General features: G+C 43.2%; 1 protein-coding gene across 2 annotated transcripts in view; it reads right to left on the reverse strand.

Annotated features, from left to right (window-relative positions):
* Positions 1-25,335, reverse strand: part of pcdh1a (protocadherin 1a) — a 73,317-nt gene that overhangs the window by 18,646 nt on the left and 29,336 nt on the right. The window contains exon 4 of one of the 2 annotated variants that reach the window (XM_017488294.3): positions 4,539-4,758. In XM_017488294.3, the coding sequence (XP_017343783.1) occupies positions 4,539-4,758 (220 nt within the window). Of the gene's footprint in view, positions 1-4,538; positions 4,759-19,664; positions 20,874-25,335 lie in introns of those variants that run through there. The other variant, XM_053687019.1, reaches the window with a different exon arrangement.

Consider the following 25,335-nt stretch of genomic DNA (forward strand, 5'->3'; position numbering starts at 1 on the left):
TTTACTGAACATTTCTTATAGATGATCAAATGATCCATCAAATTAAACTGCTCTTGATGGTGGCTTAGTGGTTAGTACGGTTGCTTGGCAACTCCAAGGTTGGGGGTTTGAATCCCACCTCCACCGTGTGTGCTTGCATGGTCTCCCTGTGCTTCGGGAGTTTACTCCGGTTTCCTCCCCCAGTCCAAAGACATGCACTGTAGTCTGAATGAGATTTCCAAATTGTCTGTAATGTGTGAATGTGTGTGTGATTGGTCCCCCTGCCCTGTGGCCCAAGTTTCCTGGGATAGGCTCCAGAGCTCCACCAGGATAAGCGGTATAGAAAAGGGATGGATGGGTGCTTCGATTCATGTGGAGTCTAGTGTGAAATCTGTATTAGTAACTGTGGAGAAAAGCATTTATATGTTAGTTGTCAAGAGTAGTGAGTGAACTTTATGATGGATGGAGTCCATTTAGCAGTTAATGAATTCCTTTAGTCCAACAACATGCCAACAGACTTGATGGCGGTATACAAATCTTGTTACCGTTATGCCCCAGTGCAGACCTGAAATGCTTGCAGATTAAACTACTATTGATATACCATACCTAAGCAAGGTGGACAAATCAGTAACCCGGGCACTCGGGACAAGCAGATTTCATATCCGGGCTATTATTTCCCCGCAGACAGAAAAAGAAAAGAATCTCCACATTACTCTTGAATATATGTTTACACTTTACACAATACAGGCTTCTAAATCTCACCACCTGCTGCACTACACCATACGCCGCGTGTAGTGACCAAAAGGTCTCGAGTACAGGGAGTGGAAATGAGGCTCCTGTTGCGCTTACTTTCCATGATAGGGTAAGGATCTTAACAATCCAGGAGAGTCTGGAAGTACAGTCACTGCTCCTGGGAATCGAGAGGCTCCAGTTTAGATGGACACCTTATAAGGATGCCCCAACTCACCGGCGAGCTTTATCAGGATGGACGCTCAGGACAATTAAATCACACATGCCTTGGGAACATCTGAGGATCCCTAAGAGGAGTTGTGGCTGGGGATAGAGAAGTCTGAGCTGACCTTCTGAGCCTGCTGCTGCCATGAACCCCAGCAGGAAAAGCAGAAGGAAAATGAATGAATAAATATAAAGGACGGCAGACGATCTTCTTTATGAAGATCCGGAACGTGCAGGTCATCATCATCAGAAACACTGACAAAAAAAATAAATAAAGTGTAAAGCCACAACACCACTCTCCTTAGGCTACTACAGGCTCTCACCATGCTGACAGAAACCAAAAATACTAGCAAATAATTTCTTTACGCATTATGGGAGGACAGAACACCACATCTCTAACCAAAATGATTTAACCATTGATTTTCTCGACACGGTGTCAAATCATAAGTGACTATAAACTCGTACCTTAGTGTGTATTCATGCACTTAACTAGCTAACTAGCCTGGCATACATTATTACATGTTCATTAAATTAGGTACGACACTTTATCCTAGTCAGTTAGGGTCTTGGGCAGCCAAAACATGGGACTGAGCAGCACTGAGTATGTCTGGAGAAAAGAAAGGTCACGTGAGGTCAGAGTGCATGACAAATCAGTGCCACTGTTTGCGCGATGGGACCTTTGGGCGTCACATATTACTTTCATCTTTCTTTTAACACAGCCCCACATGACAACTCAGCCCATCCCATCGCTCCTACCTGTCAATCATCTGCACGGCCACGAACAATAAAGGCTCTGCCGGTCCCTGCTGTCACACTGCCACTCATATTCAACCTCCAACAAATAAACAGGTGGAGGGAGTGCTACAGGTGACGGTTAGACTGACGACAAAGGTTCTCGTTGTTCTATATTTCCGTATGTGTGTCAGCGAGGGCTTCCTCCATCTCCCTGAGGTAAGAGTGTTCTTTTAATTAGGTCTACCCCTAGATACGTTCTTTTCTTAATCTCGCTGGCGTATGTGCTCTGCCAGTGGGAAACCCGCCGCCATGCTGTCAGTGTCACTCACTTTGTGTCAAAATCAAAGATGCTGTCATGACTGCTGCTTTTTTTTCTCTGACATAACGTGCTAATGAAACGACCAGCGCATCTCAATGCCACCGACAAAAGCCGGCCAGCTTTAACCTTCATGTTTGGTTTATTACTAAGGCCCCAGACTACATTTTACAGTGATGTATAACATTTAAGGCGAAATCTCATTTGTGCTGCGGTCTGGGGAAAAACCCTTCACCGTTTATTTATTTATTTATTTATTTATTACTATAAAACTACACTGCATCTCCCTCTACATTTATAACCCGTTCTACTTACGGATCAAACGGAATTTCGAAGCTAATTCTACGCTAACAGCATGAAATATGTTCTCACTTTGATGAGCAGCATCGTCCGTGTCAGTCTGTGTCTCATCACCCAATCTAGAAGTCATAAAAGGGAACATTTTCAGTGACGGGGAGGGAAAAAAAGGTGAGGTGTAAAATCTTCTGTTTCCGAGCTCTTTAACGTTGGACGAAAAGAAAGAAACATGCATAATACATCACAGGTGCCGTGTGAATTGGGAAACATGAAGCTGTGTGTGTGTGTGTGTGTGTGTGGTTTCCACATTTACTTGTGCAGTTCGGGGCTGGCAGCACGATGCCACGTTCTACAGAGCGTGTTAAATAAAACACGACGTGTACGGAACAGTCCACATTTTTGGAGTCGAGATGCTAAAAACAGTGCTTTGCTACTACGAAAGCTACCTAGAAAGATTCTGGCGGAATGATTCGACTCTAATGGAGGGAAACACTAAAGCATGGAAAATATAAATGGTATTAGAAAGAGGAGCAGCAGCAGTAATGGAGATGAAATTGTACAGAAGACAATTTAAAGAATATATTTAGCACAACAGTCAGGCCAGTTCTTCTGAGGAGACGGACTGTAAAAATATGCACTTTGTTCAGGTGGGTTTTTGCAGAAACTCTGCAGTGTACAGGCATTAGCGGGCGCTCATTAGCATGCACGTATGACAGATAAATGAAAGTTAAAAAAAGAAAAAGAAGAGAGAAATGCTCTTTGTTGAGCAGGCAGAAGCACAAAAACAAGTGTTTGTGTGGGCAGAAGGCTGATGGCTGGACGCTCACACTGCAGTGTTATCTGCAGTCCAAAAGCTCCATTAGCCAGGGGTTTTAATTAGCGTGTTGCTGTGAGGGAGCCATTAAGACGGATTTGGAGTGGTGATGGAGCGCCTACTGATGGAGAGCGCACGGACTGCGGCTAACACCTGGCACACGCGCGAGGAACCGCTGCTGCAGAGATGCTGACACCGTGCTCATACAGCGATGTGTGTTAGAACCAGGAAAACTCGTCACCTTCATCAGGCGAGCCGCTCGAGCAGAACAATGTGCGGAAGAAACAGCTAAATAAATAAAGCCGGTGTTGCAGAGAGAAGAAGCTCACACAGCAGCCATGAAGCGTCTTCATTAACAGCTGCAGACACTGTTCTTATATCTGTCTGTCTCTCAGCCTGTCTATCTATCTATCTGCTATGTGTCTGTCTATCTATATATCTGTCTGTCTGCCTGTCTGTCTCTCTGTTTATTTGTCTGTCTCTCTGTATCCATCCATCTCTTGATCATCGATCTTTCTGGTGGTGTATCTATTTGTCTAGTGGCCTGTTTTTCTGTCTGTCTCTGTACCTCTCTATCTATCTATCTATCTATCTATCTGTCTATCTATCTGTCTATCTATCTGCTTGCTGTCTGACTGTCTAGCTACATATCTGTCTATCTGTATGTATGTTTGTATCTATCTGTCTGTCTAACACTGTCTATCTACCCTACCCATCTACACCAGCCTGTCAGTATGTTTATTTATCTATCTGTCTATCTGTCTGTCTATCCATCCATCCATCCATCCATCTATCTATCTATCTATCTATCTATCTATCTATCTATCTATCTATCTATCTATCTATCTATCTATCTATCTGCTTGCTGTCTGCCTGTATGTATGTATGTATCTATCTATCTGTCTGCCTGCTGGTCTATCTGTCTCTCTAACACTGTCTACACCAGTCTATCGGTCTACATGTCTGTCTGTCTGTCTATCTATCTGCTTGCTGTCTGCCTGTCTATCTACATGTCTGTCTGTCTGTCTGTATGTATGCATCTATCTATCTGTCTGCTGGTCTATCTGTCTAACACTGTCTACACCAGCCTGTCTGTCTGTCTGTCTGTCTATCTATCTATCTATCTGTCTGTCTGTCTGTCTAACCCTCTCTCTCTCTGTTTATTTGTCTGTCTCTGTGTATCTGTCCATCTCTCTATGCTTCTGTCTGTCTGTCTGTCTGTCTGTCTGTCTGTCTATCTATCTATCTATCTATCTAATAATAAAATGCATAAACAGTGAGTAAGATGCAGATGTGCAACGAGGTGAAATGAGTCACGGTTTCTTCAGCAGCTGGAGCATCAGCACAAGCTGCAGCTCAATTCTCTCTACAGGAAGCCCTCTCACGGAACAATAAAGTGTTTCTATGTCTGATTATCGCTCGCTATCTTTCTCTATCTCTCACCATTTTCAGGGTGCTCCATCTCGCCGATGCTGCCGTCGGGCGTGGTTCTCTCGTAGTGTTCCTCAGGCAGTGCCAGCGGGCCGAGGCGCGGCCCTGACGAGCTCTTGCTGCTGGGTGTCTCCGACTCCTCCAGGCCGCTGTCGTAGTAGCTCTGCTGGGAGGAGTCCTGAGCGTCCTGCACCGGATTGGCCGTAGAGAACGTCACTCTGCGGTGCGGCAGCTGCGGGGCGAGAGAACAGCGGGTCGTCAGGTCACAACACGCTAATTACGGTCTGATTCGAACTTCCCCCGCTCCTAACTGGGCTAATTGATCACCAAATTTGTAATATCACACTTGGAGAGACACAGGCTTTTTTTTCTTTTTCTTTTTCTTTTTTTTTTTCGGCTGCGCAAATGTTCCGAGGGGTAACTAATGAGGAAATGTTTCCTTCCCCCCTGTTAGCCAAGGGTACTACTGACACACAGCTCAGTGCGGCTCGGCACTGTGAAAAATCCCTAATTAAATTCATTGATATTAGTGTGAAGATGACCTCCGTCTTTCATTGAGACAGAAAGGAATACAACACACACACACACACATGCTAACACACACGCTAACACACACGCTAACACAAACACTCATCAACAAGGAGCTCATAAAACAGTGGAAATCACTGATCCTGTAGAAAAACTCTTTTCCCCATGCTGCATTAGTTCCCATTACGCTGAGAGTAGGTGAGGATCGATAGCACAAAAGCACACACACACACACACACACGCACACACACACACACACACACACACACAAACACAAATACATTCAGAGCAAGAATCAGAGTAAAGCAGGAATCAGAGCCATTAAGACGGCCATATAAAAGCTCCATTAATGGAGCCATTTAAAACATATAGGAGTGCCATTACCGGCATGTTCTTCATCAGCGTCAACTCAAAGCTATTTTGTGTGTGTGTGTTTATCCTAACACAGGATACCATCAGCTCGGAACTTCCTTCTGCTTCCTCCTCCTCCTTCATCACCCCTGGGTGCTTATTTATTTATCTGATCATTTATTTATCTGTTTGTCTGCTCGTTCTCCTCAGTTCCCGCCTTCTCTTCCCGCTTTCCCTCCTTAATGTGTTCATATTAAATGTGCTGGTGCACTCACACACGTCGCACGTATCAGCCATCAGCTTGCTCGGCGCGCGCTCCCTCCGGCTCTCCGTCGCACGGCTCGAGTAGCACTGCAACTCGCAGGAGAGCGTTTTGCTCGCGCGGTAATTATATCAGCTTCCTGAGGAAATGCAAATACGGTGCCGCAGAACTGAAAGCTTTCCGTCTGTCAGAGTGTGGGCAACATGTGTCTGTATCAGAAATCCACCGTGTATGTGGTCGACTTTATAAGCGCCACGCCCCAGTGTACTCGCTTGGCTTGACTGCGCAACCAGTGTAACACAAGATTTCTGGATTTATTTATTTATTTTAAGCTAGATTGCCTTATTTGGACATTGTCTTAACATTAAATACCGGTAATATTCTGGGATGCCTTCCTGGCTAGCTAATATTGAGTTGAGACTGTGTGATGTGTGTCCTCCGTGTCAGTTTAGATCCACTAATGACCTACAATGATAGAAAATTACAGTACAACAGAAAATTAAAATACTGAAGAAAACCTATTTCAGACATTTGACCTTGCTGGGACCTTGACCCTGTCTGGAGCATTTCCAAAATCGAAGCACTTGGTTACATTACAATGATAATTCCATATAAATCTCACAAACATTCCAGAACTTCTTGAGAGAGTATGCTAACGAGAATCTCCAGACCGGAGCTATTGGTAGAGATAACAATACTAATGTCAGAAATGTCGACGTTAATGTACGTGGTTATGAGATTATCCACAGCAATTCTTTCTAATCTTTCTAAAGTTTGGTTGTGGAAATTTCATGTCAGTTTAGGAAGGTGCTACAACCAGCAAATGAACACATCTGAGCTTCAGGTCTTGGTCTGACCATGGACTCAGCCATGCGTGATGTAGGTCTTGTCTTGGTCTCGCCCAACATCATCCTCGGTCTTGACTCGAACTCCGTTGGCTATGATCATGGTCTTGACTCTAAGGTGGTCTTGAAACCAACACTAGTAAACACCCTTCACTCATCCGCCTGCTTCATTGGCCAACTTTCCATCGACAAGCTTTTAGGGAGCATCAACAAATAGCTGCGAGCAAGGCTAGACCCAAAGCTACACTACGTACATTGAAAATAAGAATAACATCCCTAGTCATTATGTTTTCCACAATCAATCATCCACTTAGACTGCATGAACCTTCCACTGACAGATTTCTTTCTTTTTTTTTTTTTTTAAAGACGGTCGATGAAATTAAGCAGAACAAAATCCACACGGAATCCACATTTTCCTTCTACTTTTGTTTTTCCTTCTATAGATACGGAATGCAGCCCCTCATTAAGTAGTCAGTATTACACCATTGCTTCAAAAAAAAGTCAATAGGTTGAAATCCTCCAGCTCCACGCTTGATCCACCTTCAGTCAGCACGCTGCGTTGTCTTAAAAACGATAAACACGTGATCCTCCTTTGGGGGTCGTCCAGTGTTTTTGTTTCAAGTTAGAGACGGCCTTGTGACCAAATTATCAACCAATCTCTACGCTCGCTGTTTTCGGTAAAGTTTTTGAGACGGTTGTTGCTGTACAATTACAGAAATATTCGAGTTTAAAGGCCTGAGTGAAGTGTTTCTAGTCTGAATCTAGAGCATTTCTGGAGCAGTACTGATTTTGTGAGGGGTGCGTTTGTTCATGACCTGCTGTGAGCAGCCGACTCGTCGTGATTGCGCTCGACCTAAGAGGAGCATTCGTTACTGTTGATTGCTTCAAACATCTAGAACACCTACGAGACTGAGGAATTACTTGTTTGTTGCTAGACTGATTCAATTCTTAGTCGACCGGCTCGAAAGAATGTGTCACAATAGGACAATGAGAATCACCTTTCAATAGTCTTCCACAAAAGTCCAATTTGATTTAGCATTTATATGCATTCTCTCGATCGCAGGTGTCAACCCCGATCCAAACGTGGCTCTCTCTCTATAAAACCAATACTGAAACAGCCCATAGTACACTACTACTCAACCACACTATCTAGAATTGACAGCAGATCCATAGCGTAGTGACCATCCACTTTCCTCATGCATTAGGGCTGTAACTAAACTATCAATGCATCGATTTAAAATCAACAACTGAAACTGGCCTACTCCAGACTCTGAACTACGCTGAACACATATCGGTCATAAGCTAATAAATCATGTATCCTAGCGGATTCAGTGATATCATAAAATATCCAATTGTCGCCTTATGAATTCAAATCATATCATATCGGTGAACGACTGAGGTTTACACCTCTACCAAGCACCGCCACACAGCGGACATGGGCTCGCATCTCACAGTGCTGAAACGGTGGTACACAATTTCTGCATGTGTTGGGTGCTAGCGTGATTCAATGACTGACTCCATCCATGCATAGATCTTCTATACTGCTTATCTTTCAGGGTCGTGAGGAACCCAGGGATCACCCAGGGAGCATGAGGAACAAGATGGGGTACATCCTGGACAGGGTGCCAATCCCTCGCACAATCTCATCCACAGTCACACAGGCCAATCAGCCTACCATGCATACCTAGTCTTTGGAAACCGGAGTACCCGGAGGAAACCCCCGCAGCACGGGGAGAACATGCAAACTCCGCACACACAGGGCAGTGGTGGGAATCGAACCCCCGACCCTGGCGGTGTGAGACAAACGTGCTAACCACTAACTCAAAATTGTCTGACTGACTCAAAATCCCAAAGACATGTCCATGTAGGTTCATAGCAGAGCAGAGATAAACTTGTGTCGGTCCTTAAATTGTCCTCAACGTGATATATTTTTGATATTTAGAAAACCAAAGAACCAAAGGAAGAACCAAAAATCCAGTGGGTGGAGTCTGAACTGATCCAGCTCCACCTACTCGGGCAGCATCGAACCAAAAAGTCCAGGGACTGGGGAAAACTCAGTGTGTTTCACACATGCTTGTTTGTATTGTGTCTAACGGGTAAGGGTTAGAACTTAGGGGTTATAGGCGGAGTAGGATCTGGTGCAGCTCCACCCCTAGGATCTTTGATACTCCTGCAAGCACTATGAGTTTTTCTATCTTTAAAAACTACTCTTAATCAAAAGTATAGATAATAATATGGTTGATTTTTTTTTTTTTAATGAATGGCCTTATATTATGGCCCTTCAAGGGCTCCCCCCCAAAAAAAAATGCTGGTGTGAACTGAGCCGAATTTGAGTTTGACACCCCTGCGCTAGGTAATATATCTAAGTGCCATGATATCTCTTTTCACTGTTATGCTGATGATACAGTTTAAACTTCCAAACACAGCCTAATCTGCAGCTTGCCTTACCTCGCACTATGATGCCTTACTGATATACAAGACTGGATTGCATCCAAGTAATTACTGTTGAATGAGGATAAGCTTCAAGCTATGCTTGTGGGCAAAGAAAAATGTTGGAAAACACTTACACTATCATCAGTTCTGACTAACCTTGAAGCAAAAAGATTCATTTTGCGCATTTGTTTCATGCCCACATTACATACATTATCTCAGGAAACTATCAAAGCGCAGTTCATCCCTTGACTCTCAAATTCTGAGAAATTCACAAAAGTATGTAGAAACATCTCACTTTGAAGACCATAATGCTCTGATGGCTGATCTTACTAACCAAAGTATACAGAGGGTACAATATGTACAATACTGTGTTGCACTTTTTAACAACAAAGGGCCCCCCCCCTCATATTACTCCAGATTCTCCAGCTTCTTTACAAATTCCCCAGCTCCATTACATATATAAGAATTGCTCATGGTTTGTACAACCTCTCAACAACCCCTATTAGCATAAAGAGTTAAATAAATAAATAAATAAATAAGTGTTGGTCGTGTTCTCTGGGTGGGAGGGGACTATCCCCCTGTCAATCAGTAACACTAAACAATCAAGAGCGCCTTAATCTTCCCCGTGATGTAGCATGAGCATCATTTTGGAAATGTGTGTTGGTTTCACATGTCTCAGAGGATGCATGTGCTAGCCTTCAACCTCCCTGATGTGTTGTGTGATTGGCTAGAGCTCCTGTAGCTAGTCGGTGGGAATTGGAAAATTACAAAATTTGGAGAAAATGGGAGTAAAAAAACAAAAAAAACCTGTGGGTACAAACCACTTGCAGCACATCCACAAGTAGCAGTCTGCTAACCAAATACAACATAGCACTAAATGTCAAAAAACAATATTTCATTTCCCATTTTTAGCTGTTTTTTTTTTTTTTTTTTGTCTAAACACTTGAAAGGATTGCTCTTCTTCAGTCGTTTATGAAAACAATGAGTGAATACAGAAAAAGTAGGTCACCCTTGTTAGAAAAATCTTCTAAGGTACTGTAAGAGACATGTACCTTTATAGGTATCAACAGTAATACTGGTATAAATATGAGTGTAAAGCGTAGCATTGTTGCTGTTATCCCTGTAATTTCTATATATAACTATGTGTGAAAGATAGATGAAGCAAGAGGAAAGCTGCCACTGTGCTGGGGCAAAACCTTGTAACGTATTCTACCTTTCAACTGTCATGCTAATCTTTTGCCTGTAAACAGGAAACAGAAAATGAGCATTGTAAAAGGAAAACGAGCAATTACAGTGCCCTAATGTTTGATTTAAAGAAAGAACCACATAGGGGTGCGTTAAAAGTCTGTAACGTTGTTCGGAGGTATGGAAACTGGTCTACGTGAGAATGCATATTAGCATAAGTATAACGTTTCAATCAAGGACATTATGACCGTCTCAGGCCACATCCTCAAGTCGAGGTATTCCCAGAGAGAGAGGGTGAGATTGTGATTAAAGATCTCCCTTGCAGACGCATTACTATTTAAATGTAGGGAGACCGTTTAGTTGTATAAATATGGATCCTATGCTTAAACGACTCCTGCAGGCATCGCTCGAGAGTCAGCACTTTCTTTTCTCCGAGCGCTGGGAGCTGCGGTTCTGTAGATGGAGCACAGATTCCCCCATCGAACTCGTTTAACGCTGCTTTCATGAAAGAACAGTGCAGGCCAGATAGGCTAAAAGCAGCCTGGGGTGGGGACTGAGCCAAAGTGGAATTGGAGCAGGCCAAGCCATGGGAGCTTGGGTTTAACTGGTTGGATGGAGTTTGGTTCTGGACTGATGAGAGAGAGTTTTGGAGCTGGATAGTAAAAGGATAACAGGAATCGGGCAGCAGCAGGGAGGCAGCAAGCTGGATGTAGATAAGCTGATGGAGCACAGTTGGGACAAGGCTGGATGTGGCTTCCAAATCGCTTAGAGAGCCAAAAAGTTGGCAGAACACAAAGCAAATTGGGAGGCGCTGGTAAGCGAAGGACAAACAAAGCCGATTTGGTGCTGTGACTGAAACCACTAAACAGTACCTGCGAGAAGAAAAAAGGATGCAATACAAGATTTAAGACACCTGAATACAAAGTGAGACTGGTCCGGCGGGACGTATTAAAAAGCTTGGAATGAAACACTGACAATTCAGAAATTCGGGAAGAATAAAGATGAGGAGGTGGGAATACAAAGCCAGAAACAACAGAGTTCAAGGTTTAAGATTACAAGAAGAACTACAAGTGAAGCAAGAAAACTTCAGGAAACTTCAAGCTTCAAGAAATCCAAAAAAATGAGGAGATGGAAATACCAGAAATAAGGTTTGACTCGGAAGAGAAGAACTACAAGAAACGGGACCGAAGTACCATCTTCGGCATGCAGAATTCTGGCCAGCAAGAGGGATTTAAAGGTACTGGTTGTCAGGAGCTGAAGGAGCGATTGCCTTGGGTAATGGAGCACTGTCTGATGCCAATCTATTCATCATGTATTAGGTGTGGTCTGAGGTGAAAAGTGCTCCACAAATGGATGGGGTGACACATTTCCTTTTCCATTCACCCCCTCCATTAGTCCTGCATGCTGTCATACACAATGATGACAATGGTCCGATCTATCATTCAAAGTGGCAGCTCCATCCTCAAGCTGCAGGGTCTCCCTGCACATGGCCTGAATTTCTGACACTGTTTAAAACCAATACCATCAACAACAAAAAAAAACCCCCGGAAAGAATCTCGTATCCGACACATAAGAGGGTACACTTACTGAGCATTACCGATGCAATTAGCATGCAGTGAACACTACAAATCTGACAGAAGCGCACTTTAACCCATATTCACTCATTTCTAACCACACTCTTGTCATCGTTGCTCATACTTTCCTCGTCACTCGGCCACCTCTTTGTGATCCCGCTCAGCTGCCCCCCCTCCAATAATTTTGCTCCCTCTATCTTTACTCACTGTGTCTCTTTGATAAGCTTCAAGTCTTTGAAGACTCCACTGCTTTGCTGTGTGCCTCCTACGTGAAAAAAAAAAAACACTCTAAAAAAAGGAAGGTGAGAGTTTGATGGAAAATTCGAGAAAAAAAAAAGGTCTGCATGCAACTCTCTCGCTTGTGCTCCAGTGTCTATGATTTTTTTTTTTTTTTTTTTTTTGCTCACTGCATCTCCACAGAGTTGCACTCCTTCATTGTCAAATTTGTTTGTGAAGATCATTTTTTTTCAGCGCGCGACGTGCTTTCAGAGGAAACGGCTCATTGATCCTCACAGAAGCCTGAAGCAGGAAGAGCTCGTTCTTTTCTCTTTCCCTTCTATGCTCTTTTCCTCACGGTTACTAATTCATCTTATGCACAAACTTTAACCAACGCGAGGATTCACAACTGTAAGCCCAACTGAATTCACACGATCTATAATGTAAACTGTGACAGAATTTGCAGGAAAAGTTTACCAAGTACTTCTGTGCACTTTATTTTCAGTAGAATTAATTTAGTACTGTTTGAAAAAAAAAAAAAACATTCAGGAGCAGCTTAGAGCTCCGGGGTTCCCGGTTGGATCCTGAACTGTTGGATCCTGTCTGTTTTCCCTGTGTTCACTTGGGTTTCCTCTGGGTTCTCCGGTTTCGTCTGAACTCCCAAAAATCGGTGGGTGAATTGCGAAGTTGCCTGTAGGTGTGACGGTGTGTGTGCATGGTGCCCTGTGATGGATTGGTGTCCTATCCTTGGTATATTCCCACCTCGCACCCGGCACTCCCAAGATAAGCTCCTGATCCACTGCAACCCTGAGCAGGATAATAAAAACATGCCTGAGTGCTCCCAAGAGGTGCAACAAAAAAGAACCGATTATGCCACAGCTATCTGTGGCCCGGAGACCAGGAGACCAAATCTGGCCATTCTCTCTGGGTGAGAGAGATGGCATACGCTCTCCAGTCAATCAGAGCATCACTAGCCCATTGTGGGCATCTATGTGCTCATGCATGAGGGCAATTGGATTCATGTGTCTAGCAATTGGTAGCATCTGTTATCCTTCACCCACTCACAAGCTGACAGCTGTTGTGACATAGCGGAGAGCCCGCTAGTTTCTATGAATTGGGAGAACAAAGGAAGACATTGTATAGACCCATAACTCCAGGAATGTAGGCCATAGATTTCGCCACAACTTCAAACACAAAAGATTAGAAAGTGCAGCTGGACAATCTAAAAGGATTCCTTCTAGCTGCACTAGAGAAGTTTTAAATACTCCAAACTCCAGGCTTTCTCTCTATACACATTTCTTTCAGCTCATCTGTCAACCTGTCACACTTTTCTGTCTACCGTCTGTCCTGCCGATGAGACGCACACCAATCGACACTTAATGTTACACCTCTCGCTCTCACCTGTGTCGTCCCTTCACTTCTCCCCGTCTCCATGCCTCTCCACCCTTCCCTCTGCCTTGTCCTCCTCCAACATCTGTCATTCTTTCTGTCTCACTCTCAATCTTCCACACACTTGCCTCGCTGTGCCTCCCCTACCTCACCCACCCGCTCCATCTCCTTGGTACAGCAGCTTGCCGTCGGGATTTGGAGGAATCGAGTTGAATTATGAAGGAATTTCTCAGCAGCACGATTGGCATCATTTCCCCGTTCACAATAGAGCATCATTCTCATATCTTGCAGTGAGCAGGAATGAAAATAAGCCTGTGCACCATTCTTTCTCTCATCCTTTTAAATTGAATTTTTCATATCGCGAGGTCGCGGAGACATCTGTCTTTTTCTTTTAAGAAAAAGCTGTTTCATAACATGAGAGGTATATACCTGTGACTTAGTGTGAAAAATCAGGGTTCCTTGTTGCGTGTACGTGTATTTCTCCATGCTAAATGATTTAAAAAAAACACAAACACACACACACACACACACACACACACACACATTCTTTGCACAAATGAAAAGAGGGTGCTATTTCTTCTTGATTGTCACTTTACCTTGACATATCAGGCAGATCTTTTCCTTCATTTCAAACACACCGATCCATCCCTGGTTTTTTTTTTCTTTTCCTCTTCATCCAAAAGAATGCTCCACTGCACAGTCTCCCACCGTGCCTTTGTATTCTTGCCATGTATCAGCTCAGAGGCTCGAGGACATAAATTGCATCTCATTTCGTGATATGCAAAGAGGGTTTCCTTTTTAAATGAGTGACAGTGAAAGAGGCAGGAAGTAGTGATCCTTCTAGAGGAAGAAAAAATAGGGACTAAAAAAAGTAGAGTAGGAGGATGGGGGAGGGTGGGGGGGGGGGGGTGAGAAGGGAGGGAGAGGCACTAGAGAAATTAATCCTCAATATCCACTCCCAAGGGGCACCTTATTCCCTCTCAAACTTCAATTTTCAGAGTTAATATCTCAATTCGTGGCTGGAAGGCATGCATGGAGCTCACTCTCCAATTGCTTTAAGGACGTAGTACGTAATGGGATTGGAGGGCAAGATGACAAAGCTTTCAAGCAAGCTTAAGACTTCTGGGGCTATCTCCAGAATTGTTTTATGCATCTCTATTAATAGACTAGCACGCGTCTATCTGGGAGAAAGCTCCGATTTGATGGTTTGATGACACAAAGTGTCTTCATTCAGCCCAGTCCTACGAAATTAGATTCAGAATTTGTTTAATCCGACCTGTTCCGCTCCTGCCATCTACAGTAGTGACAAAGGCAATCAAGCAATGGCTTGAATTTCCCCAACACATAAAATGAGGGTGATGATATTAAAAAATAATGTTTAATTAGAACCCGAGCAGTGCTTTCATCTCTTGTTCAGAGTGAGTAGCCTGCCAGAGCAGTGGAACTAGGACACGTTTCCACTATTGATCTATCAGCACAAACCTCTGCCTTTGACAAGAGCTCTAACAGTGCTCAATGAAACCGAGGGAGGGGGGGGGGGAGAAAAAAAAACATCAGATCATGAGAGGCGAACCGAGCTCATTGTTGAGCCTGTTCAATCACAAAAAATGGGCAGTCCGGGCCAGTTTGGAGATATCAAAAGATTTGTTGTAGCTGATGTGGCTGTATAATGCTCTTCCAATCACTATATCCCCAGAGAAAGTCAAAGAGCTTGGATAGTGCTATTGAAGCTACAGTTCTGTTCGGTTCATAAATTAGATGCTGATTAGCGATGGCTTATTATGGCTGAAAGTAATTAGGCCTTTGCAACAGTCAACAGAACAAAACGGAGGGCTCTGCAAATGTGAAATCTGTAGGCTAATGCAGGTCATTGATTTATTTTTTTCCCCCCCTCTGTACAAGATATTGTTCTTGCTGGTATCCTTTTATAGAAAATATTATATCGTCTCTACAGATCATTCAGGATGCTGCTGCTTGCCTGGTTCATACCCAGTGTTCATCTCGTGACTCGCCTATTCAGATAACTTCACTGGATTACTCTTGACTTGGCGCTAAAAGGGTTCAGCGCTACATTATCTATGTCTGCATCGTCATGTCACTTCAACTTCTCAGGTATAATCATGCTCGTGGTGCAAGGTCTAGCTATTTCCTCGTCCTGGCACCTCGGAGTTGGAACGCTTGACTCTGAACAACCGAGTGTCTTTATACCGTCCTTACAAGGTGTCTAGGATAATACTTTATTCTCTCTGCACTTGGCTTGTGTTGACCGTCTTTTTTTTGTTGTTGTTCCCTATTTTTTACATTTTATTTGCGTTATTGTTTACGCACGTCAGGATTTAGGATGGTAATTGGGGTCAGTGCAGCTCAAGTGTTCTTAACGACACAAGTGATACGCCAGTGGCGTCAAGGATGTGAAGTGGAACATAGCAAAACAAGATGGACATTAATACAGAGTAAGAGAGTGCAAATTTAGAAATAGTAGGCACCCTAAAACCTTAGCGAAAACAGTAGCGAATGTTGCAGATGTGTAGCGTTCGAGGATAAAGACTATACGTTAATACGATCACAGTCAGGAGGGTAGATTTCACAGAGTAATCAAGTATAGTTGAAATTCAGGCTGAATGTTTTGTTACTGATTGCCTTTTGAGTTGTTTATGATAATGTTTAATGATAATGTGTCTTTAGTGATCAGATATACATTACAGAACTGTGAAATTCTTTTCTTCACATACCCGAGCATGCTAGGAAGTTAGGGTCAGATACAGCGCCCCTGGAGCAGAGAGGGTTAAGGGCCTTGCTCAAGGGCCCATCAGTGGCAGCTTGGCAGTGCTGGGGCTTGAACCCTTGGACCTTCCGATCAGTAACCCAGAGCTTTAACCACTAAGCCACCACTGCCCCCATTTATGAGCCTGGCTTTGAAATTGTTTCAACTAGCATCTTCTCTACTGTGTTTAAGTACAGGAATCCTCACAGATTTTGCTTGGTATCGTGTTAGGTAGCGCTCGGTATTGCGGCACCCTTCGACGGCACATTTTTAAGCCGCTCTGCATAACAGTGTCTGCTTAAACACCCTAATCTAATTATAAATGTTTTAATGTAGCAGATTTTCAGCATGTGAGCATAAATGTGCATACTAATTGACACACTAGGCTAAACAGTTTTAGCAGCTTTCTACAATTAAAATAAACATATCAGCAGTAAATGTCTTTGAGGAGCACTAAATGCCAATAGTCTGTAATGCAATAATATTATTATTATGCAGTATTGGCAACAACACGTTCGGGTGGCAATTTGCTAGTTGTCTATTGTACTGTTAATTCAGGCTTACATAAAATAACATAACCGAGAGCAATAAAGTATCTGTATTAATATTCTAATACAAACGCTGTGATATTAAGGTTAGCCGTGATAAACAGTTACATAAGGAATTATCGTAGCATAATAGCAGCATGGAAATATTAAGCAATTATCAGCACAAAGCATATATATTAACTCATATCCTTAGGAGAAAAAAAAAAAAAACATAATAAGGGAATGGAATGCGCTGTCTTAAGTGTGAAACAAACCTTCTCATGAAGCCTGGTAATCAGAAAGCATTGATCCGACATTTCCAATTAACTAGGAATGCATGTAGGGTCGAGGAGTTTGTGATTACGCATTCATGTGTGGGAGAGAGTGTTTGTCTGTGCTTACTGTGGTGTGCTAATGGCTTAAGAGTCAAGACAGATACCCTCTATCTGCTGAGCTCTTTTTCAGCCCCTGGCTGCTCTCGCGTGTTCTTTATTTCGCTTTCCTGGCTCTCCTTTTGATTTAGTTTGAAATGAATCACACACAAAAAAAAATCGTGCTTCTCAAATGTACTCACTCTGTGAGGTGATGCAATTATCTATCCTCTACTCTGTGGTCTTGCAAAGGCTCTGCTCTGAGCTAAGTGTTTTTGACACTGGCAAGCATTCTTCAAACTCACATGGCTGCAAATCTCATCACCGGAGAACCGAAGTGTGCAGGATTTTACTGGCACCTCAGCACTTAGGTTGCTGATTAAAGACACCGATTGGCTTAAGCGATCTTCTCGTTGCCTTCTAAAATGTTGATTAGAGCCGTGACAGATTGAAGCATTATCCCGGGAGCGTGGACGTAGCAAATGAGTCCAGCGGGAACTGGAATCTTTTCCAAAATAACGCAAAGGGCTTGCGCTTGCAGAACCATGCCTGGAAGCGACTTTTGATTTGCGAAATTGTAAGCGAACGACTGAGCTGTCCGTGGAATAGCAGTCAAGAGTTTTGAAGCCAGGAGACAGGTGAATTGAAGTCGCGGCGTTTGTTTCATCCCTGTTATGTCTAGTGTTTCTGACTGACAGGAGCCGAGGTGCAGACTGTAGAACTCCAGCTTGTACTGTAGGTCAGTGGGCTAATCAGCGCCTCAAGGTGGTTCTTCAGTGGATGACCTCCATAACATGACGGCAGAATATTCAGACACGCAGACACCGAGACAGAGCACTGAGATGGGCATTAGTCCCATACTAATGCACATCATCCCAGTGAATCTTGGACCAATCAGTATGAGGCAGAGTACAGGAGCACAGAGGCTGAGCTAACACATCACCACTGTGGCTACAATACACAAGGGACCTTATTAGTGTACACATCATGTCAAATACAGAGTGCCTTCCGCTCCTTTTTTGTCATATATGTAAGCAGAAGACTGAAATCCGTTATTCTAGCGTGCCCATGCCGAGGGACGCTCTCCGGCCAGGTTTAAAAAAAAAGGACATGATGAGAAGGATTAACCCATTGTACACCAGTACAGTAGACAATGCTGTCTGGAACACTGGCAGCTAATACATATATGTATGAGGAACAGAACTCCGTGTTGGAAAACAATCAACGAGGGGGAGGTGTAACGAAACAGTATCCGTTACCTCCCCGAAGTTGATAATTTTCCTGTAATTCCAAAGTGTTTTATTCCCGTTACGCCGGAGCTACATTCCCAAGCTAACAATGTTTTATTTACCGAGCAGCACATCGTACTGCTTATTCATTTATCGTTCAAAATAATCTTGCAGAATCTCTGCAAACAAGTTCCTGCTCTCGCTTATTTCTTCAGATATTTTCTCGGATATATGAGAAGAAGAAGAAAACCCGCAGCTTGTCGTGTTACTGAGAAACCGCAGTGCGTAATCTCCTCTGTCCTGAAGATGTCCAGAAAACGTCAAGTCACAGCTTTTACCTCTGACTGTTACAAAGCGCTGATACCGGAGACTCCTTCCGTAAACCTTAAACGAACGTCTCCTTCATCGTTGTATCGACGATTACACACGTCGATTAATCGGTTCAGACGAATACTGATCCGTGCGTGTGATGAGCCGTTACTATAAAAAGGTTAGAACGAGCGTATTAAACGTGTACCGTCTCAGCTGCTGGTTACAGACAATTAATCAACACCTTCTGACCAATCAGAATCCAGATGGTTTACATTATGATACGAACACACACACACACACACACACACACAAATGTTTCAATAACATCGAAACACTTAGCATCGCTGCCAACGACGACGATGCTGGCCAGCAGCTGACCGCGTGCCGGCCGCTGATGCTTTATTGATGGATTATGTATAATATATGATGTATTATAATAGGACTGAATTGAAATCGAAAGTCTCATTTAATGTACGGCGCGATGCGGCCAGCGCAGGAACAGCTGCTGCCACTCAAACATCGTGAATTATTAAAAGTCGGATATATTTTGATGACAGTGATGAAAACGCTTTTGGAAGCGCATAACAATGAGTTAACTGTGATAAATTATACATCCATGGTGACTTGCAGAAAGCACAGTCACTCTGTAAATGAGAAATGCAAGCGCTGTGAATTTAAGCCATTATTCCCAGTTTTCATTTCCCCCGAAATTAAAAGACTGTTATAGCACTATAATGTTACCTACTTCAGCACTCAGGTTTACTCGCGGATCTCTCTGCTCTTTTCTTCTCATGAGTAACGCGCACTGTTTCTGGTTTATTGCTAGAAACTCTGGTCTGTGGCGTCTGTGCTAGTGTCGGCTAGACGCTCGGATTCGATTCCGCCGTACTTCTATACTAAGTTCGATTCGCAAACGCAGGATGTTTTCGTAACGGCTCATATACAGGGTTATATGGCAACCAGCGGCTCATCTGTTCATCAAGAGATTACTAATGTGAGATGCGGAAGGGGGTGGGGCTTCAAATCAGAGAGTTCAAAACACCTACACGACTGTCAATCATTCCAGATTCACGTCGACTGTTGAGGAAAAATGACTGCTCATTTTTAAAAAAAAATGTTTTTCTTATTCCTGAGTGATAACTCGTCGCAGTGTACAGATGTTAAAATGTCATGTGTGGAGTCCTGCTATGAGCATAGGACAGTCTTTATATCTTCATCTATAAGCACTTCCAGGTGAGATGATCCAATGAAGCAAGAGTGAGACACGTCGGATTAAAGTGTCCGCCAAACGAATATGCAAATGTGCACTGATGAGGCTCGCTTTCCTAAGCAGCACTATGCAAGTGTCCACACTTTTACACATACACACATACACACTCGTCTCATTTGGCATGGTTCACATATGATTAAGCAGCGTTCGTATCTCGGTGAACAGTGTTAAGTGTTAAGGGGAATGAGACACCATCTGAGGGTTCGGAAATCGAAAAGCTTTTAGAGAATCTCCTCAAAAAGTAAATCCAACGTACATACTATTAAACAACTAAAGACTGGACCTTCCTCTTTGTAAGTGTATTACACTCACCTTATCCTATAAAGCTTTACTCTAAGGTCCAATTTTTGTACCTTAAATCATTAAAGGTGTACTTTATCCATGTTCCCAGCAGAATGATGAATATTAAGGGTACCCAGGTTTTTTGTACCCTTCTCATTTTAATTACAGATAAGATGGAGTTTACTGGGAACTGGTAATCTCTAACACTTGGGATGTAACCGAATACGAATACATTATTCAGACAGGACAGATAATGTGTTCCGAACAGATCCGAATACGGATATAAACAGGAGGCGCGACATTATGGAATTAGGTATCGAACGCGACTTTTCAAGAACAGAAGAAAAAAAAATTATACAATGAGGATGAAGAAAAAACACTTTGAAACTGAAAACAGTGAACTCAGGGGGGCAAATATTTAACACCGCCTCCAAATAAACAGCATTCTTTAACAGTTTGTCTAGCGTTAGTTTCCTGAATTGCAAGAGCTTCGCATCTGAGAGCCAATCATCCTCTGTCTCCGTCTGTCTCTCTGTGCTTCATCCTTGCAGACGTCTGTCTGGGAGCCTTGAGAACAAGCTGTGCATTCACTTATACATCACCTGTGCTTGTGAAAGCTTGTGTAACGCCACGGTTGAAAGAGAACTGCGCCGTAACCTGTCAGCTGTAAACGGCTGTAAATCAATAACGCCACAGACAGGAAGCAGTGACTGGATTCAGTAACTCCTATGATCTCCCTGTGATGTGCGCTAGTATTACTGCTCAAACCTGTCTCACCTACTGGTGCCATATTGGTGCCAGGATGTTTCCTGCATACACACAAGAGATGAGATGAGATGAGATGAGATGAGATGAGGGAAGCTCCATTAACATGTTGTACAAAGGTCAAACATACATATGCATGACTTTGTTCTTTGATTTATTTATTTTTTTTACTCATTCATAATGGATATCTGAGCAGGGTTGTCTCTGAGTACGCTTTATTAGCGCTTAGACTCACAAAGGAGACGGAGCATTGAAACGAAATGACCAGGTGGCCCATTAGAGTCACTTCTCAAAACCGGACGTTAATTAGTTCATCGCATGAATAAAACTCAGACGTAATTAACGCGGATACACGCCGATCCTGACAATACCCCACTGTTTTTATGTTAAACTCTTGAGTGGTGTTCTTTTCTTGTTCGAGCAGTGCTGTAACTGGACCTATTGATATGCATTATTGGGTTTTAAACAGCGTGCACACGATTGGAGACTCGCTCGCTTTGATGTAACCGAACCTATTCCACTGTGGCCGTGTGTGTGTGTGTGTGTGTGTGTAACTTGCGTTCGTCCATTTTTGGTTCCAAAACGAAAACGGTAAAATAAAGAAACAGCTTTTTATTTGACGGGCGTTTTTCTTGGCACACACACACACACACTAAAAAAAATAAATAAATAAAAAAATATATTGACTTGTTGTTGGATGTCTTCACTTGTTTCACCATACAAAATTTCAACAATCAAATATTTATGATTCCAAAAAGGGGGGAAAAATTCCCAGTGAGTGAACTGAGTGGATCTTAACGTACAACTTGGATATTCTACACGCTCTGTTCTCTGGAACCTTATTCGGTTTTCATAAACGATAGCAAAAAAAAAAAAAAAAACACGCGGAAATTTTGCACCGATTCAAAATACGAGACTTACTTCCTTTATTTATTGTTTTAAATACAAAAATTGTTTTTTTCAAACATCTCATCTGCAAAAAAAAAACAAACCCCGAATGAACGCAAAGTACATGGACCACTCCAATCGAATCCTTTTCACAAATCATTAACTATTAAAGGAATAAAAGAGCTATTGAGACTGAGCCTGAACTTCCCCGAATGCATTAGCTAAACATTCTGTGAATCCATGAAGTCTCTAAATGCGCTTTGACAATTTGAGACCCAATTATTATGCCAACTTGATATTAGCATTGACACAGTACTATCTGGAGGCTGAATAGGTGTTATCTTCAATTACCTGATCATTTTTCGGAGAGAGCGGGTAATCCGTGAAATAGACTGTTTGGTTATGAGGATGGAGACGCGAGGGCTATCTCATCATGTCTTATTTAACCTCCCCTCGCTTCCACAGTTGGGGACATTTCATTAGCTTAAAGCAGAAGCAGTCGAAACAGCAGCAGCTCCAGAAGCCTTGATAAAAATGACACTTAGTTTGAAAGGCTTCCTGGGAGAATAACGCTGGCCTTGGGTTTCACTTCAGTAAAGAACGAAGGTGATGTACTATTAAGAAGTGGAAAAGAAGCTTTTTTTTTTTTTTTTTTTTTTTTCAAAAAAAGGAGGGGATGTTATCTCCAGGGCCACAAAGAGCAGCACTTGGCTCAGAAAGAGCAGAGCAGACAAACCTGTCATATGGCCCACGCTCTAATGTCTCTAGAAATAGACGTAAAAAGCAGGTCATTATCTTTAACCCCATCTATCAGGGCAAAGGCAACGTATTCCATCAAAGGTCCACAGATGTCTCCCTCCGTTTGAACGCGCCCGCTAACGCTCCTCTAAACTGCAGATTAATGAGGCCTGCCTTGCATGTGCTCCGCACTCACTTTCAATAATGGGAACAGTTTTTGGGAAGCTGCACTGAACAACGGCGAGCAATTTTGCTGAACTATGCTTGCTTGCATTCGCCATAAATCTCTGCAGTCGTTTGGCCTGACACTGTATCTCCAACGCCGATGGGAAAAGAGACTGGTGAATCTTGCCGGGGCTATTTAGGATCTCCTCAGCTGACTCATCGTGTTTCTTTACACGTGTGTCTGTATGAGCACACGTTTACGTTCGCAGACATCCCACACCTTTCATAACAACACCCAAGCTTTCTCTGAACGTTGCCGGAGACGTGGTATGTACTTGCGCTCACCTGTGATGCAGATGTTTTCATCGGTTTCGCCGAGAAAATACGCTTACGTGCCACTACAGCTCCTGTCAGAGAGCCCGTATCGGCTTGTCAAGCTAAAAAAAAAAAAAAATTAATAACATATTGAGATTAATTTAAGGTATGAGCAAAAGATAGAAAACACTGATTCGGTAAACACGCCACCGCCACCTCATCCTTCGTTCCATCAACCTGCATTGTTTAAATGACAACCTAAGTAAATGAGGTTTGCAAACCGATAAAGCAGAAACGGCACTAAATCCAGCTCCGGATTTTAATATGCCTGGTGGAGTCTGATGGAGGAGATAAGGAGGATGAAAGGCGCTGGCATTTGCAGGTGGGACAGATAATGAAGGAGCTCTCGAGGAGAGCCGAGGCCGGCGGCGTCGCCCAGCCGAGCTGCTCGGGAAAACGGTGTCCTGGTGAATGCCTCTATTTCCCTGCTGGCATTTCGGTGGCATTTTGATATGAACATCGGGAGGATCCCAGGGGAGAGAGAGGAAAGAAGAAATCCATTACAGATGTAAAAAAAAAATAAAAAAAAACCCTGCTTTTTTTTCTGTTTCACGGTGCCATCCTAGACATTCGAGAACAACAAAAACATCGGCCATCGCACGAAAGAATATAAAAAATAATGGATCTATACTGCTCCATTCTGATGGTGTGAGAACAAAAAATATATATAAACAGTAAAGCTGTCCAGAAATATTACGTTTGTGTGCACTTTCTGTTACATAATGGAGACGGAGCAATGGCATGTGAGCAGATGAGAACGCGTTCCCATTCTGAATTATTCAGGAAGGCTGCCGGTGCTCTCCTTCACCCGAGAACCTCCCAGCGCTGATTCATGAATGGAGGGGAGCGCAGTGGCCGCAGTATCACAGGCGTGCACTGTTAGCAGCTCCGGAAATCAATCGCCTCCTCTATGCAATCTCTTCCCTTCAGTTTGGCTCATTCAGCCATCTCAGGGTGTGCAAGCTGGCTCGCCTCTGCTATTCTTTCTCTCTCTCTCTCGCTCTCGGTCTCTCTCCCCTCCCCAGCTCTCTTATTTCCATACTCTTTTATTTCCATACTTCTTTCTCCCACCTCTTTCTGACTCACTGTATCCAGCATAGCTGTCAGCTGCTGCAAATTGTTTCATGTAAAAGACAACAACGGGCCTCGTTTAGCAAGCTGGATACAACATAAAAATTATTTGGAAATTCGTTTGCAGGAAATTCGCTGCCCGTGAAAATCCGGTTAGTTGGGAAAATGTATCTAATCCCATGTTCACTCCTGATTTTGTGTAAATTTGCGTATAAGCAGACTCTGTGACGCGAACCTCCACTGATCTGTGTCACTGTTGATGAGTTATTGGTAATGCGATTTTATATACAGATTCTACACATCAGTGTAATGAAAACGTTGTGAAAATGCGGTCGTGACATAACCCGATCCAGAATAAATCCATAGACTAAAACAAATAAGACAAGCCATTCAATTAGGACCAAAGTAATAGCACCCTACAATAGGAGGCAGCGTTGGTGCGTATTAGCTATGTTAGCTAAAGCAGTCAATGAGCTTTGTCTTTTATGGAGCTCTGTGGGCGTGACTAAATGATACTGCACTTGTTAATTTAGGGCTGTTTGGCTGTTTATCAACGTAGATTTGCGAGTAAGAAAAAAAAAATCTGCAAAACCTTTGTAAATCTAGCATGGATTTTCGGTTGAGAACTTTACTAAAAGAGTGATCGGTGAGGTCCATTGTGTGAAGTTGAGGACATTTTATCATGTACCGTTCACACGGCGATGCAGAAGGATTTTTCTGTCGCTGTGGATCCAAGGCTATTTCCAAACTGGGAAAGTTTTGGCATCGCGGTGCTCTGTTCTGGAGCTGCTTAGCATGAAGACAGTCAGCTGGAGCTCTGCTGCTGTGTGAGTGTGAGGGCAAGGAGCTCGATGGTGGTGTGCAAGCCAAAGACTCTTCTGTGCCATCATGACATCTTCATCTCGACAGCCTATAGATGTGAAGAGAGACCAGAATTTCGCTCTCTGTCTTTCGTCCCCTCTGTCTGTCTTGGCTGGAGGATGAGCGTGTCTGTCACTCACGGTCGGTCGGCGCGGCTTAAGCTCGTGTCCGACACACTTCCATTAGTGGGGAGACTGTTCAATTACCTCAGATCGCAATGTTTAAACCCTGCCAATTACTGATACATCTTCCTTCTAAATTATGCATACGATGGGCTGAGCTTGTGTGCAGTGATTTTCTCCCTTTTGACAGACTGTCTGAATTACAGAAAAGCCTGGAGATCTGGGCCAACCGTCGCCACTCCTTCATTAAAAGCAGGATCCCTTTGCTGTCTTCGACTTTAGCACA

This window comes from Ictalurus punctatus, chromosome 16 (genome assembly GCF_001660625.3).
Source record: "Ictalurus punctatus breed USDA103 chromosome 16, Coco_2.0, whole genome shotgun sequence".
Taxonomy (NCBI): domain Eukaryota; kingdom Metazoa; phylum Chordata; class Actinopteri; order Siluriformes; family Ictaluridae; genus Ictalurus; species Ictalurus punctatus.